Source organism: Aptenodytes forsteri, unplaced genomic scaffold (genome assembly GCF_000699145.1).
Source record: "Aptenodytes forsteri isolate BGI_AS27 unplaced genomic scaffold, ASM69914v1 Scaffold47, whole genome shotgun sequence".
NCBI classification, from domain to species: domain Eukaryota; kingdom Metazoa; phylum Chordata; class Aves; order Sphenisciformes; family Spheniscidae; genus Aptenodytes; species Aptenodytes forsteri.
The window spans coordinates 719,187-735,714 of NW_008794731.1; the positions used below are offsets into that span (position 1 = coordinate 719,187).

Below are 16,528 nucleotides of genomic sequence, written 5' to 3' on the forward strand. Positions count from 1 at the left end.
AACTGGAGTCAGCCACTTGTCACAAGAGCTGCTTGAAGAACAGAGAGCTGTGTTTACCGGTGCTCTGGTAACAAGCAGGAGAGCGCACTTTAAAATAATAATTAGGAAAAAAAAAAAAAGCCGTTCTCCTTCTTCGAGAGCAGCAAGCCCGGCCCCAGCTGTGCCCGTCTCCCACATGTGCCCGCGGGTCTGAGTGTGGGACTCCCGCCTGCAGACTCGTCCCACCTGCAGACTCGTCCCACCAGATCAACCAGTTTCACTTTCAGAAATAGGAAGTTCGCCGGGAAGGGCCGGCGAGCGCCCAGACGCGTGCGAGGGACGCGGGACGGCGGCATGAGCCGCCCGGCCGGTGGCATGAGCCCGGGATCGCCCCTTCCTCTGGCTTCGAGAAGCGCGGTGGCATAGACCACTGCATCCACCGCATCCGCCGGGGATGGAGCAGTTCGTCAGGAAGCGTTTGACCTTCCTGACATCCTTCTGGAACAAGCTCCGTCCCCGCTCCGTGCCGGAGAGCTACTCGCTGGGGTATCTTGGTTCCGATTCCGTTTCGCTGCACTCGGAGCCGAACTCCATTTCCTTCATCCCCAAGTCCTCTCTCTTTATCGCTTTATACGCTTTCACAGCCCGGAGCGCAGAGGAACTGAGCATAAGCGCAGGGGACAAACTGCGTGTCCTCAGAGAAGAAGGAGAGTATGTCTTAGCCCGGCGGCTGCTGGGGGAGCCGGCCATGGGGTACGTTCCTGCTGCGTACGTGGCCAACCTCAGCCAGGGCACCTCTGCTCACCGGCCGTAAGTATCCCATGCTCTGGACCCGTAGGGGGATGGAGGCTGGACCAGGGTAGCATGTCCCTGCCCAGGCAAAGGCAGCGCTCACCCTCTGTGATTGCGGAGAGCATGAGCTCCTCGTCCCCTGCTTTTGCCACCAGCTGTGGTGGGACTGAGAGGGGACCTTCTTTCCCCTGAGCATCCCCGCCGTGAAGCTCCTGCAGCTCACAGCAGTGGGGTGGAGGTATTCAGCCCATCCTGGCTGGGGGATGCGCTGGGGGGCAGAGATGCTGGTCCCCCTTCCCGGGCGCATCACCCTCACATAAGGTGAGGTGGCTCTGGGCTGGGACGCGGTGCCATGATGTGCGCGGGTGCAGCTACGGTGCCGAATAAATGGGCTCCTGCTTGTTCTGGGTCCTCTCCCTCTTGCCCTACATTAAAGAGGAGGCAGCAGGGAGGGAGGGAGCTGGGGAAGCTTCTGCCTTAGCTCTGCCAGCTCCAAAGAGCCCGGGAGTGCAGGGAGAAGCAGTTTGGGTTCGGACCTGCCGGGAAGCCCGAAGCTCTGTAGGGCCAAGCCATGCCACTGCTGCTGCTGTCCGGCTCCTGCTCATCTGGGGCCGAGGGCTCCCTCCCTGTCTGTGCCTCTCCCATGCGACGTGGAACTCGGGTTGATGTCTCAGCCCTGTCTCAGCTGGGGAATGCCCAGGCTCATCATTGCATAAGGCAGCCTGGTCCCAACATGCCAGGCAAAGCGCCCCGAGACACTGCTGCTCCTTCTGTGCCAGGCCCTGAGTCACGCCGGGTGACGGGGAGCGCACGGATGGGATGGGTGTAATTGCTCTGCAGATTCCCCCGGCATTCGCCCTGCACTGCCCAGGAGCAGGGGGTAAAGGAAAGGAGTGGGGGGAGCCTGGGAAGGGGCCCCGAAGTGCAGGGACAGCGATTGCAGCCGTCGGGATGGGAGACACCCTCCCTCCCTCACCTCCCTGCATGTGCTTTGGAGAAAGGTCTGGTTTGGACCGTGCTGGGACCACACCGGTGAGGACTGTGGGGTCGGCTCGCTGCTTTAGTCCCATTGCACAAAACAGTTGGGCAGGCTACAGCTGAATGTGCGTGTGTGTGTGCGTGCGTGCACGACCTGTGCGCCGCTCATGCCCAGCCTCATCCCGAGGACGGAGGCGAGGGGGACGCGGCGGTGCGGGAGGGCGGTTGGCAGCAAACACGCGCGGCTTTGCAGCTGGAGCGAGCCGCAAGCACACAGACTCTGCGGAGCCGCAAGTCGGAGCTGGGTGGTAATTTGTTCAGCTGTGGAACCCCATCGTGTATAATTTCCTGCACGGCTTCTCAGACGCTGGTGATCCCAGTTAATGATTAAACCTTCGGCTTCTCACGTCCTGGCTGTATTAGGCTGGATGAAGCAGCCTCTTCCCCACACTCCCGTGTGTCCTGCTGAGTCGGGACCCAGCCAGCCAACCTGCCTTTTCTTGCTGGAGATTTGGTGATAAATCTCAGCACTGATCGGGCACAGAAGAGGGGTTTGGCTGGTTCCTCCCTCCTGGCTCGGTGCTGCTGAGGTCCCCAGCCGGCTCTGCCATGTCTGGAGCAGCAAAGGGCAATTCCCAGATATGTTTTCATTGATGTGATTTGCTCATGGGCTCTGAGAGCTGGTTGTGTCCGTGAGCTGCAGGTCAAGAAGTGCAAAGCGATCCTGTGCCCGTAGCTGTTGCTCTCGTGGCAGGACGCGTGGGTGCAACCCCACCAGAGCATCTTCCATGCAGCACCAGGTAGTCGGTCCTTTATTCACCGCAGGCTGTCAGCCCAGGTGCTCGCCTCCCTGCTGCACTGAGCCAGGGGTGTAAACCTCCTGATTTTGGGACGGAGCTGAGACCTGGCCAGGTCAATACAGCGGTGACCAGACACTGCTGGAGGAAACGGTTTGCAGTCAGCAAGTTGCAATAAAATGCAACAAGTGCCTGCAAAACCAATCCCATGAAGCAGCCCCAAGGCAGGCTGGCAATGGTGCGCGTGGCAGCCGTGTTTACAGGCTCTGAGCCGTGGGCTGGCCTCCGTGCCGCTCGCTTGGTGGCTGCCAGGGGTGAGCAAATGGTGGGAGGGAGCTGCTCCCCCACCCTGGCTCAGCGGATGCGGCCCCGTCCGTGCGCCATCCCCTTGCACCGCACTAACCCCTCCGCTCTGCCCCCCCCAGCTGGTACTTCAGCAAGATCAGCCGAAATGAAGCCGAGCAGCTCCTCCTCTCACCTCCCAACCAGCACGGCTCCTTCCTCGTCCGGGACAGCGAGAGCAGCAAGGGCGAGTACTCTCTCTCAGGTAATTTTGTGGCAATCATGCAGAGAAAATGAGCACAGGGAAAGCAACCAGGCTGTTCCTTAGGGGCAGCTCCTGGCTTGGTCAGCACGGGGTGAAAAACATGGAAATATGTTTAAAGCGCTTTACAGCATCTTGTTAAAGTGAATTGACTGCTTTCTAAAAGAATGGGGAAAGCTAATAGATGCAGGTATGGATTGCCGAATTACTGTGGCAAAGGAAAGTACATTGCTCCCATCCAGGGTATGAAAGCCATAAGCAATTCACAGCAGCTTAATGATGGTTTTGTAGCACTAACTCCCAGGATTTCATTCCAGCGGCTTTTGTCATCTGAGGGTTGTCTAAAAATACGCCGGGGCCTGGGCTGCTCCCACGTACAGAAATCTGAATTCAGGGAGTTTTGGACCAGGCAGCGCCGTTATGATCTGGTCCGATCCACGTAAAAACAACCTTGAGAAACTCACGACGAACCCCGCATCCCGCCCGTCGGCCCCCCGGGCTGCGGCATGCCTGCAGGAGGTCCAGCCGCCGCTGGTTTATCCACCTCGAGCAGCCACAAACTCTGCCGCTCTCCGAGCAGTTTGTTTGCGTGGGGGATTATCCTGCTAATAAAGCATCACCTCTCCAGTCCAAATGAGCCTCCTCACCTGTGGAGCCCACCTCACCTCCTCCTGGCCGGGAGTCTTCTGAGCCAGGACGTGGGAGCAAAGCGGGTGATGGGGAGTGGGATGTAATACCCCAGGGGCGAGTTGGATTGCTTTAGGGTGAATTAATAGACCAGGTGCCTGTAAAGGAGAGAGGGTGAGAGTCAGCGGGGAGGTGGGAAGGAGCCGGCGATTGCACGAGCTGAGTTTTCCCCCACCTGGGACTTCCCCACAGTGCGCAACCACGCGAAGGTCAGCCACTTCCGAATCTGCAAGAGCCCCGGGGGCAGCCTCTACATCCAGAAGGGGCGTCCCTTCCCCAACATGGAGGAGCTCCTCGCCTTCTACACCGAGCACTGGAAGGTCATCCAGAGCCCCTTGCTGCAGCCCTGCAGCCCCGCGGTGCGTACGCCAACGGTGCGGCTCAGCCAAGGTCCCAGAGATGTACAGGGAGGAAAAAAGGACAGAGAAATTAGGGAAAACCAGAAATAATTAGTCTATCCATTTGGGATTTGAGCCTTATTAAGCTAAATTTAAAGTACATCATAAGCATAGCTGCCAGCATCACCTTTTATCAGCCATGTTAAGGCCGGGGCATGGCATTTATATGTATTTTTGACCGGCCAAAGTGCACAGGCTTTTCTGAAATGTCTTCTCCACATTGAAGACTAGAAACTGCGTTGTTACAAATCCCTTTGATACTGAATCTGGAAATACCTGCGCTTCCAATTTTTTTCCTAGAGTATAATAAGACCACATTGCTTTTATTTAGTTTTCATGCCAATTAGTGTGGTGCTCATAAATCCAATTAGAGTATTAATCCCAAATTGCCAATTCATTTCCTGATTAGAATTCCATCCACCGATGATGACTTAGAAATAACAATTAAACGTGAATAATTCGAGAGTGAAATTGAAAGGTGTAAGATAAAAGAAATGATTAATGAGCTGAAATTTAAATCAGCCATAATATGCAATAATATTCATTTACTCATTTTTATTTATTGGTGGAAATGGAGAAAAGCCACCTTTGAGGTCGGATGAGGAGTGAATTATGACTTGAATTCCTGATATTTCATGTAGTCTCCAAAAATCTCCCCCCTTGCACACGTTGGCTCCCAGCAGAGGTAATGCAGAGGGTGCCCCGCCTGCTTTGTGCCCCCAGTGAACGTTTAGCAGAGGGAAAAGCAATGCACAGGCTGCAACACCAGTTGCAACGCAGGTGGTGGAGCACCATGTCCTGCTCCGTGGCCACCGGGCCTTGGTGGGCACCAAGAGCTGGTGCAGGCTCCACCAGCAGGTCCTGCCCAGCCGGCTGGTCCAGGTGTGCAATGCCCGTTTCACAGACCCCCCCTGAGAGGGACAGCTGGGAGCGCCCGCGCTGGGAGTTCACCCTGCGGAGGAAGCTGGGCGAGGGCTACTTCGGAGAGGTGTGGGAAGGACTGTGGAGGAACACAGTGCCGGTGGCCATCAAGATCATAAAAGGTAGGTGGAGGAGCAGATGTTAACGGTGGCCTACTGGGTCTCTCGTTCACTGCCACATGATTCGTCCCTTTTTGTTTCCTAGTCCTCTTGGTCACTGTGTCTGTCTTATCAAGCAAACTGTGGTAGGACCTGGCAAGTAGCGACTGGACTACTTCTGTGTACCCACCTAAGCTTGGGCTTCACCTTTATAAAATGGCTCCATCCAGTGGGTTTGTGATAAGTCACATCAAGTCAAGTCCAATGGGTTTGTGATAAGTCAAGTCCTAATGGGACTATGATCCTGAAAATGCAATCCAAAGCCCCGTGGAAAACATCTCTCGGGTGTTTGGATCTCAGGCACAGGGTGTGCAGACATGAACTTTGAGAGCAGGGGTGGGCTGTGAGGAGGAAAAAGGTCCGCATCCCAGTTGGAGGTGCTGAGCTCCCAACGTCCAGGTAAGAAAGTAGCTCACAATGGCCGTGTTGGCTTTCTCCCCCAGCCGACATGAAGGCAGAAGACTTCACTAAGGAGATTCAGAACCTGAAGCGCCTGAGGCATGAGAAGCTGATCCAGCTGCATGCCGTCTGCTCGCTGGATGAGCCTGTGTACATCATCACTGAGCTCATGCGGAAAGGCAACCTCCACAGCTACCTCAACAGTGAGTACCCATGCCGGCACCGTGGGGAGAGGGCTCCTGGGGCAGTGCTGCTCTGCAGGTGTTTCCCATGCCCTGGAATGGCCCTACGAACCCAAGTGAGGACTCTAAGAGAGAGTGAGCCTGGTTTCCATCCCACTTAGATCAGTGGTAATGCAGAACAATCCAAGGGCGCTTGGTGGAGGTGCTCTTGGGTGACCCCAAGACCCAAAGACACGGTCTGGCGTGATCCTTTTGGTGTCCATGTGGGTTGGGTTCCTATCAGTCCCTGGGAGCCCAACTGTGCTGGTAGGGACCTTCATCCCTCCTTCTTCACCCACCCATGGGCTTCCAGCTCCCATCAGTGGACAGAAAGCCCTCTGCTGTGTTTGGGCAACTCTGCCTTCGTTAGGAATGAAACGGCCAAACCTCCCCCTGGGCCCGGCGGCATGGTTTTGTTCACCTGCAGAGCTGGTAACAGGCCATGGTCCACTCATCACCTGGGCATCAGTTTATTTTTCTTGGCCTTTCTTTTCCTGACCCAGTAATCAGTCTTGAAGGGAAACAAGACAAACAGCTCCCACCAAGACCTGTTCTTCTACTAGGTACACCCCCCTCCTCCCCCGCACTGACCTCGTTTTTGGTTGGGGCTCCAGCAGCATTTGGTGCCGCAGGAGCTGGAGCTTTCAGGTAGGACGGGTTGAAAGGCTCGGCTGGAGATTTGCATGTTAGAAGGTCACCTTTAGCTTTGAACGAGCCACAGACATCTGCATCCTCATTGCAGTGCAGGGCGCTCTTCAGAGCTCACCCCAATCCCATTCCTGAGGAGCACACGGCTATGCTGAACTTCCCACGCAGCACAACCAGGACGGTTAAGCAGGACTTCCAGTTCGAGGTTTTACACGTTGCCCTGGTCCCATGTTGCTGGCATAGGGTCTCCTTCACCAAAATAGATGTTGCTAGATTGTGCCCAACGCTTGGATTGTCTGGGTTAACAGGTCCTGAAGGGAAGTCCCTGGGCACCTCCCACCTGCTCAACATTGCCTGCCAAGTGGCGGATGGGATGAGGTACCTGGAGGAGAAGCACATTGTCCACCGGGACCTGGCGGCCAGAAACATCCTGGTGGGAGAGGAACTCACCTGCAAAATCGCTGATTTTGGACTGGCCCGGCTCCTCAAGGTTGGTCAGTGGGATGCTGTGGTCCCTCCCATCACCCCAGGCCGCCAAGCTGCCCCATGCTGCAGCCGTTCCCCTGCCATCCCCTTTCCCAGCCCGCAGCTCCAGCAAACCCCCAAAAGCAGCGGCTGTGTTCATCAAACCATCCCTCATGACCCATCTCCCATTGCTTTTCAGGATGACATTTATTCTACCAGCAGCAGCACCAAAATCCCGGTGAAGTGGACAGCCCCGGAGGCAGCCAACTACCGCACCTACTCCCTCAAGTCCGATGTCTGGTCCTATGGGATTCTGCTCTACGAAGTCTTCACATATGGACAGATCCCGTATGAAGGTAGGGCTGCCAGGCCCCTCCAGCGCCGCTCCGTCCACACGCCGGGCAGCTTGCCCATGGTCCCCAAAAGCCAACATGTCATCTATTGTTATATTGTCCCTTCCACAAGGGATGTGGAAGCAGCTCCTAGAGCATGAACAAGTTATTGTCCACTTTGGGGATTGCTTAGAGGGATTTTCAGTGCTTGCAGAGTGGGTGCAGGAGCTGGGGGCAGGAAGGTAGTATGGGCTGGATGATCTCCCACAGCCTTTCCTCTACCAGCCTCGTGGCAGAGAGACGCCATTTCACAGCAGCACCAGTTGACATCTTGGCCCACTGCAGGTGTACCTTCAGGGCATCCTTTGGGGACATTAGATTCAGGGGCATCTTCTCCTTGCAGGAATGACAAACCAAGAAACCGTACGGCAAATCACCAGGGGCTACCGCCTTCCCCGGCCCAGCTCCTGCCCTCCCGAGATCTACAGCATCATGCTGGAGTGCTGGAGCGGCAACACGGAGGAGCGTCCTACCTTCCTGGCCCTGCGGGAGAAGCTGGGCTTCATCTACAGACGGCTGCTCAGCTCCCCCTCCTGAGGGACCCCTTCCCACCATCCTTCCTGCACAGGCCCCTCCAGGCCAGCTCTTGCCAAGCAGCTCCTTCCTTCTGGTTTGCCCTCTGACGGGGCTCCAAGGAAAGCACATCCCCCCCCAAAAACAGCCCATGGTCCCTCTCGGTCAGGATGCAGGGAGGTGGCCAAGGGAAAAGGCAACGAGTTGTGGAGAACCCATTGCTGGCGCTTGGCTGTGTAGCAGTCTGGAAAGGCCCCGTGGTAGTGAAGGCATCACCCAGAGTTTACATCTTCATTCAGCCAGTAGGGTGGGAGGTCCCTGCCGCTCCCCACGCCAACGTGAAGGTTTGCAGTTTGTGTTCAGTTGTGGCTCCGCTTGATTTTTCTTGTAGTGTGTGTCCGGTGTATTTATCAATAAATGTGTGTGCATCCATCCACACGAGTCCCTTGCAGGGCATCGCTGGATGCTCTTCCCTCACCACGCTGCTCCTCTCCTGCCCAGGAAGCAATGGTTTGCAATCAGTCCCACTCTCGCAACTGCAGATATAACCATCTTCGTGTCTCTTTGGTCTCTGTTCATCCAGGTGTCCATTAAACCGTGTGCCTCTGCCACCCCTTTCCCAGGCAGCAGCCCTGCTTGCCCCGAGGACCCTGCACGGGCAGCTCCTGCCTGGGCTGCTCCGCTCTGGCTCCTTGTCTTGCTCACCATCGTGTGCTTATTCCAAGAAAAATGTATGTCTGGATTCAAATATTTAACGCCTGCTTAGCCCAGGTGCAAGCAGCACTTGGTAGAACACTGCTTCACCCTGTTTTGCTCTTCATCACAGCCATGGTGCAAAGCCAAGAGATGCTCCCACCACCCCTCAGCTCCTCGCTGAGCCCCTCTCGCCGGTCCCGGGGTACAGCAATACAGGAGGACCTTGAGCCTCTTGTCCCCCCCCCCAAGCTGGGGAGAGCGTTTGCTCTGGCTGAGCACCTTTTGCCCCTCCCCGTGCACGCTCTCGGAGGCCGGGCTGTCCTTGGCAGCGGTGGAAGGACTCACTGAAAAGCAGCACCAGGAGCAGTGCCAAGGCCCCGGGCTGGTGCAGGCAGCCTCCCCGGGAGCGGCCCGAGCGGGGCTGCTCGAGCACTGACATGCTCGGGACACTGGTGGCAGGGAGCACGTGCCATGGGTGAAAAGCAGCTGGGGCTGCCTGCGTTTAGGTTTCCTCCTGACAAGCCCGTTTTGCCTGTTTGCAGGAGAAGGGGTGACCGGTACGACTGAAACAACAGCAGGGTTGGAATATATAAAGTTAATAAAGTTTATGCAATGCTCTCCCCGTCTGAGCAGCGTCTGTGCTGTGCAACATAGCAGAAACGAGTCTGGCTGTTAATTGAGCAAGTCTCCAGGCACGAGGGGCCTGGAAAGGGGAGGTGGGAATGTGGTTTAGGTGTGTGATAAATTCTGATCCGGCCACGCTTCCTCTGAAGCTCGAGGAAGGGCGAGGCGCTTGCTGAGCCCTCGGGAGCTGCGGCCGTGCCCCGGGAAGGTGGCAGCTCCAGGTTAGAGTGTCCACAGCTGCAAAAAGCAACAGGTTTGGTTTGGACACGGTTGCAAGAGGAAACCCTCATCTTGCAAAGCGTTCTGCAGCCTGATCAAACACCCAAGCAGAGAGCACACGTATGCGCAGCCCAGGTCCCCTCCTACGAGAAACTAAAGACTGAAGCCGTGTCCGGCGGGTGATGGATTTATTGCACGCCAAGAAAAGGCTGGGACACATGTGATGCGGGCACGGCAGGGCTGTTGTAGCAATAAAGATATTAAATTTGCAGGTCTGGCTGCCACCAGATGGAGCTAAAAATTAAGTAGGAGGAGAAGGGTGTGCGTGGGGTGACCGGGGCGGTGGGGCTGGCATGGGGAGCAGCGGTGCAGGGCTGGGGTCCCTCGAGATACCAGCAGGGCTGCAGGCAGCCCTCCTGCCTGCGCCAGCCCCATCACACACGTGGCCCCAAAGCAGCTCGCTCGGATGCAGCAATGCCATGACGGGTGGTGTGTGTGTGTGGGGGGACACACACACACACACTGGGACACTGGCCAAGCCAGCGCTGCCCACAGCAGCTTTTCCTTCCTCCTCCGCAGCTGCATTAAAAGTCGAGCTGCTGCTTGGGTTTGCCCTCCAGCACAGTCTGCTGGGTTTTGGCATTTCTCTGAGTCGTTACTCCCTTTTGAAAAGTAGATGGGGGGGGGGACACCCCAGATTTTCTCACCGTCTCCCAGGATCTCAGCCTGGGCTGCGCACTGCAGCTCCCCCCATCAAAATCGGGGCCGCTATGGGGACTGGGGTCTTCCTGAAATCCACCTCACAGAGGCAGAGCTGCCGGGGCCCCAGTCCTTTCCGAACCCCTCCGGGGTGGGCATTGCAAATACTGTTGTTAAAGGCATTCGCCTGCTCTGGTTTCAGCCTGGCACGTGCCCCATTTGCAGATTCAACTTGACCGAGTGGCATTTGAAAACAGCATCAGGCTAATGCGATGTATTTGAGCTGCACAGTTTGTTTCTATTTTTAAGGTCCCACATTGGCCTTTAAAGGGTGAGGGGGAAGCAAAGCTACTGGAGGGAAAAAAAAAAAAAACCCCAAATTCCTCAAGCAGCAAGAGGCAGGCAATGAAAGGAAGTATTTCTCACACCGGGGCTGCTTCGAGAGCTCCTCCAAGGGTGATGGGGTGGCACGAGGGCCGCTGCAAGGGCCGAGAGCGAGCGGAAAACACTATTTTTTTGCTCAAATATGTGAGTTAATCAACAGTCAAAACCTGGCACCTCATCCAGCAGCACCAGGCAGCGGTGGGGGAGCAGAGGAGGGGACGTCCATCCCCCATGCGGGTTGGTGCCACGGGAGGTGGGTGCTTGCCCCTCCGATAGCAAGCCCAGTGGGAAGGGGGGGATGCTTAGGGAGGGGCATGGAATATAAAGAGCCCCTTTGCTTGTCTCACGTCTCTTGCCCAATGAATCCCTTGCTGCCCCATGGCAGCGGGCAGCCCAATGACTCAAGACATGGGAAATCAGCTGGCAACAGCAGCGGGGATGGAAAAAGCACAAAAATAAATGTGCTTGGCTGTCAGATGCTTTTCTGAAACACAGCTGCGTGCCACAACGGGGCAAGAGAGGTCCCACAAGCAGCAGGCACCCAAAGCGACTGAGGTGCTGCCGAGGTCTTTGCTCCTGGCCATGGCATGAAGCTGCCTGGGAGCACAGTCTGGGGGGGGCCAGGCTCTCCCTGTTTTTTTCCCTTTTTTTGGCCCACAGCAGAGCAGCAGCCTGAGTCTGTAAGACTTTACAAACATTCAGAAAAATCCCCTTTAATTCATCAGGGTTTTTTCAGGCAGTTTTGCTCCACTGGACAGGGAGCTGCTGGCATCAGGGCAGCCGCTCACTGATGCTGCAGTCCCTGCTGTAAATCCGACCTGCCTTGCAGCAATGTGGGAACGAGCTTAACCTCCATGCAGCGTCCAAAAACGGGATGGAGGAGCATCGATGTGCTGGTGGCATCGCAGCAGGCGGACGGAGCAGCTCACCCAGAGCTGGGTCAGGCCAGGGAAAGTGCCCAGCTGAAAACCAGGGACGCCAGGATTTGTGCCTTTGCTCCGCCACAGCCTCCTCCAGGTGCCTGGGGACAGTTGCTGGGTTTGACCCTCCGTGATCACGAGACCAACAAGCAAATACAGCAATATTGACTTTACCCTTGTGTGTCCACACTTTAATCTGCAGCCCCTGAGGCTGCAGGCTTGGACAAAATACTTGTCTCTCCAAAATCCGGACCTTCTGCTGGGAACCAGCAGCAGATGAGACCCTGCTGCTCCCCTGAGGCATCCCAGGGGCGAGCAGCAGCCCAAGGAGTTTGCTGGGACATGGGAAGACCCCAGAGCAGTGCTTGCTGATACGAGCCAGTGCCGCAGCCACCCTTCCCAGCTCACCAGCCAGACAGCACGCCTCGCCTTGTCTTACTCAGAAAAGATTTTTTTTTTTTTTCTTGATTTTTCTGTGTTTTGTGAAGTTTAAAGGCTGCCATGTGCCTCCTGGGACACACAGCAACATGCATGCAGGTGCAGCCCCCCCAGCAGTGCTCAGCACCAGCAGTTTGCTGTGTGACTGGAAGTCACATCAGATCAGTCGTGGGGTGATGACGTGCTGCCATGGACGTGGAGGTCACCCGCAGGGTGCTGGCAGCCTCGGGGGTCCAAACCGTGCGCCCAAGGCTGCTGGCCCTGGGGAACCCCCCACAGCCATTCCCTTTGGATGCACACGCTTACACAGGGGGAGCAGAGGTCCCAGTGCTGCCTTGGCCCCTCCTAAGGACAGGGGGGACACAGACCCTCCGTCCTGAGGACAAGGACTGCTGCCTGGAGACGCAGAGCTCAGGGCAAAGCTTACACAACATTTTTCCCTACCAGAAACAAGGAGCAAAGCTGGATGTGACCCCGGATGCCTCTGCAGCACGGACAAAAAGCAGAGCAGCCACCTCCCCCCCCCGGCCAGGCAGCGGGCAGCTGCCTGCACACAGCTTTGCCCTTCGCCCCTGCCTGCGCAGGATGCCAGCAGTACAAAGTCACCACTCAGGGGTCCCGCAGCCCCCGGCTGCCATCAGGGCTGCAGCACCTGGTGCACGCAGGGACTGTCCCGTATCTCATGCTGGGGCTGAAAGCAGACCAGAGCAGGAAGATTTGGCATCTTTAAATTCACCCCTGCCAGGGTTTTGTTTGCCTTGAGCAGGAACAGGAACCTTGCCCCCCTTGTATGCAGGCATCTGCAGGCTCTTGTTTTCTCAGTGCTTTATCGAGCAGCACTGCTGATCACAGACGGGCCAAACAGCCAAGCTGACTAATTCAAGGCAAAAATCAGCCAAAACACCACTGAGGGCAGTACAGCACATGGGCCAGCTGGGCTCCAGGGCTGCCCAGCCCAGTGCACCCCCTGAGCTGCCATCCGCACCACAAGCTCCAGCCTGATATCAGACCCACGAAATGCAAGCCCTGAGCAAGCCTTCTCTCTCCCCTAGGTACGGAGGGCTCACTCTGCACCCAAATCCTTCCCCCAGCCCTTAGCAGACCTGGCTCAGGCCCAGGCACAGTCACTCGCTCCTACCCCACGAGGCACCGGAGTAGGGCAGGGCAGCAACGTGCTCAGGGAGCAGAGCGAGTTCAGTGCCAGCAGGGACAGGCTGTGCAGCCAAGTAAGGAAGAAAGGGTGGGGGAGGCATTTGCAGCATCGCTGCATCCGAGCCTGATCTTGCTCACATGCAAAACACACACGTACCGGTGAGTCACTGGCACGACGGTGCCATCCCGCATTACCGGACCCTGCTGGAAGTGCTGCGGTTGGACGCTGCACCGTGTCCCGCTCTGGCCTCACCGACATCCGCAGCACCGCTCTGCCCTCCCACCCTGGATGAAGAACAACCCGCAGGGTTTTAAAAGGCTGCTCGACTTTATTAGTTGCCATTGTACAAGTACAAGGTAAATAAAACACGTTACCGAGTCTGCGCGGAAAGGACGTAGTTGCATTAAGAGTAAAAAGGCTGGTGTGGGAATCGTCGGGGGGTTGCTGCACTTTTTTATTACAAAGCAGCACCTTTGCCTTGGAGCAGCCTGCCTACTCTACGGGGGGGAAGGGGCTGTGCCCGCCAGCGTGGGGAGCTGCCACCGACCCGCTCATGCCAAGGGCCCGGAGCTGGGCTCGCTGGCGTGGCGCCTCCGTCCCACTCCTGGGGCCGGCACCAAGCCACATGCCATCGGTCCTGTCGTCACCCGCAGCGCTCCCAAGCTGCAAGACAGAGCAGAGAAAGGGTCAGGCCGACACCAAGGCGTTTTGTTGTTGCTCTGCATTTATTTCTGCAGCAAAGGAGCTGGTGCCCTGGGCACGAAGACATCACCCACTGGGTCAGGATGCACCTCGGGGGACGCAGCAGGGATGTCCCCCACTGCCCTGGGTGCTGCATTGACACTCCCCCGCATCGTCTCGTCCAAGGAAAGCACTCACCTCTCCGGGGACTCTGACACGGTTGTCATGGCTGGGTGAGTCGTCTTCCCAAAGAAGAAGCTGGCCCACCAGTGGCCGGGGTCAGACTTGGGCAGACCTGGGGGACAGTGCGTGCCAGGGAAAGTCCAGGTCAGTACAACCCAGGCAGCCCCGCTACCACCCCAGTCTCATCCCACAGGAGATGGGCCACCTCCAGGAAGATTTGCAGTGGAGGGGCCAGGAGCAGGGTCCCTCCGCAGCTCCAAGCCGGGATGGGTGGCACTTACCCGGGGGGTGGGGGATGACCTCCCCAGAGTACTCCGAGCTGCCGCAGGAGCTGTTGCTGGATGTGGAGCTCAGGCGCCCTGTGGAGAAATCACAGCTGTCAGAGCAACCACTGACCCCCAGTTGTGCCGTGAAAAGCAGAGCACAGCCTTGATGTGGCCGTCCCTGGGGTGACACGGCTCAGTCTCATCACTATCTCGCTCCGGTACTTGCCCAGCTTTAGTACCAAGTCAATAAAAACCACTAGGAAGGAAATACTGGCGAGATTACAAGCTGGCCAAGAGCAGGTAGCAGAAAAGCACCTGAACACCTCTGTAGGAAAACAGTTGCAACCCCAAGGACATTATTTAATGGCTTTGCATCCGTATGCAACACTTGGGAGACCTTTGCAGATGACTTGAGGCCAAGAAGATGCAGATTCCTGCATATAATCCATGCAGTTTTAGTCCAACTGCTACAAGCCTGGGGAATACTTTAATTCCCTCTGGTTTAGGCAATCCATTAAACCAGAAAGTCTCTCCCCTGGAGATGTACCAGTAGTTGCCATTGCCCAGACTGGTTTTGCAGCTCATTTCCACAGCAACAGTGCAAAATGCATTTGAAGCCGTCACTTCCCCTCACCTACAACCTTAATAACAAGTGAAGGAGATTGCAAGACCCATCTCCAGCTGGTACAACTGGGCAGGGGCTGCGGTGGCCCAAAGGAGGGTCCGAGCAGCAGGAGGGACGGCTGCTGGCGGCCCTCCTTTCTCAGCAAGGAGCCTGCCAGCTCTCGTGGGGCTTCAGCTGAAAGCACACACCTGAGCTCAACTTCATCTCTGCTGGAGCCACATCCCCCCAAGCCTGGCAGAGCACCCTGCCCGCTCACCCACGGCCCCGAGCCCACCCCAGCCCCGAGCGTGCGCCCTTACTTCTGTAGTAGTTGTGCGTCGCCATGAGCGAGCCGCTCGATGGGATGGATGCCATGGTTCTTGATCTTGGTTCTTGTGCAGACCTAAAACCTGCGAGCAAAGGGGCAGCCGTCACTGCAGAGGGGCCGCAGCACGGCCCCCGCAGCCCCCACCCGCCCGGGGCCTGACCTGCGCCCACACACGAGAAAGCTGCAAGAGTTTAAATGGTACCAGTGTGATTTCTCAAGAGATTTGACATGCATACCTTCACAGTGGCACTGCACTGGGTACACAGGCTAGTGCTCGTAGTGCTACACACGGTTTAAATCTGCAGCTGTAGAGCTCTGGCCAAGAGCTACGTGCAAAGCCAAAAATTCCCTCGAAAACCACTGTTTGCACAGAGCACAGGCCTGGCAAGTCTGCACAGCACCTTCCCCAAACCCCAAGCGAATGTTTTGCTTCCTTGCAGAAATCCAGTTCCCCACACTGTATCAACAGTTGGGAGTTACGAAATCTCAGGCACAGATTGCATAAGTAGCAAAGGAGTGTTTTGCTCGGGGCACATACCGAGGGTTTTCGTGCAAAGGGTTCCAGCCCCAGCCTGTCCCCAGCAGCGCCCCTGCCACCCCCGAGCCGAGCCGGGGGCAAACCTGCCTGCCCTGCACCGTCATGCACAACACATCCCCCCTCCTGCAACGTCCGCTTCCAGCACGGGCAAGAAAGAGATTGCGTAAGTAGCAAAGGAGTGTTTTGCTCGGGGCACATACCGAGGGTTTTCGTGCAAAGGGTTCCAGCCCCAGCCTGTCCCCAGCAGCGCCCCTGCCACCCCCGAGCCGAGCCGGGGGCAAACCTGCCTGCCCTGCACCGTCATGCACAACACATCCCCCCTCCTGCAACGTCCGCTTCCAGCACGGGCAAGAAAATTGCTCTCCCTGGCCCACAACATGCCCAGTTCTGAGCTGGAGAAGTATTTGGAGAAGTCTTTTTCTCCTCCTGGTGCAGACCACCTCCCTGCTAAGATGCTGACTCTTCCCACGCCCCACGGTCCGATCCCTTCTTGTTCAAGCAAGCTCCGAAAAGGCTCAGACAGCCAAAGGCGCCAACTGCCAAGCAGAAGCCACAGTCCCTCGGGCCTGCAGGAGGACACCGAGCCCCCCCCCGCCATCCGGAGGAACCGCAAATGCACCGACCTGGGCTGGGAGCCAGGCGCAGGGGAGGCACCCAGCGCCCCGGGAACCCCCACCACCCCCAGGGCGTCCAGGTCCTCCCCAGCTCTCGATGAGGCTTTCCCTGGTCTAATGATGCACCCACTTGTTGGGTGTCCTGCTACAAAATGTCCTCCACGCACTCGCGTCCCCGTTAATACAGTAATCCTTAGCGGAGAAACTTGAGCACGGAGCCGTCTCCCGCAAGTTTCGCCCCAAACAGACCCGTTGCAGCCTTGCAGTTGACCCTTTCCAAAGCAACCCC

General features: G+C 57.0%; 2 protein-coding genes across 2 annotated transcripts; one reads left to right on the forward strand and one right to left on the reverse strand.

Moving 5' to 3' along the window:
- Positions 1-433: 433 nt before the first annotated feature.
- Positions 434-7,916, forward strand: LOC103894524 (tyrosine-protein kinase Srms). Its single transcript, XM_009273937.1, has 8 exons — positions 434-789; positions 2,972-3,093; positions 3,970-4,136; positions 5,080-5,218; positions 5,698-5,856; positions 6,831-7,012; positions 7,187-7,343; positions 7,723-7,916. Exons 1-8 carry the CDS (start codon positions 434-436, stop codon positions 7,914-7,916), a joined length of 1,476 nt encoding a protein of 491 aa, XP_009272212.1.
- A 5,414-nt stretch (positions 7,917-13,330) lies between these two features.
- On the reverse strand, positions 13,331-16,330 carry PPDPF (pancreatic progenitor cell differentiation and proliferation factor). Its single transcript, XM_009273897.2, has 5 exons — positions 16,249-16,330; positions 15,080-15,169; positions 14,171-14,248; positions 13,905-14,001; positions 13,331-13,688 (listed from the first exon to the last, which is right to left on the reverse strand). The coding sequence occupies exons 2-5, from the start codon at positions 15,132-15,134 to the stop codon at positions 13,577-13,579; spliced, it is 342 nt and encodes a 113-aa protein (XP_009272172.1). The 5' UTR covers positions 15,135-15,169; positions 16,249-16,330; the 3' UTR covers positions 13,331-13,576.
- Positions 16,331-16,528: the final 198 nt, after the last annotated feature.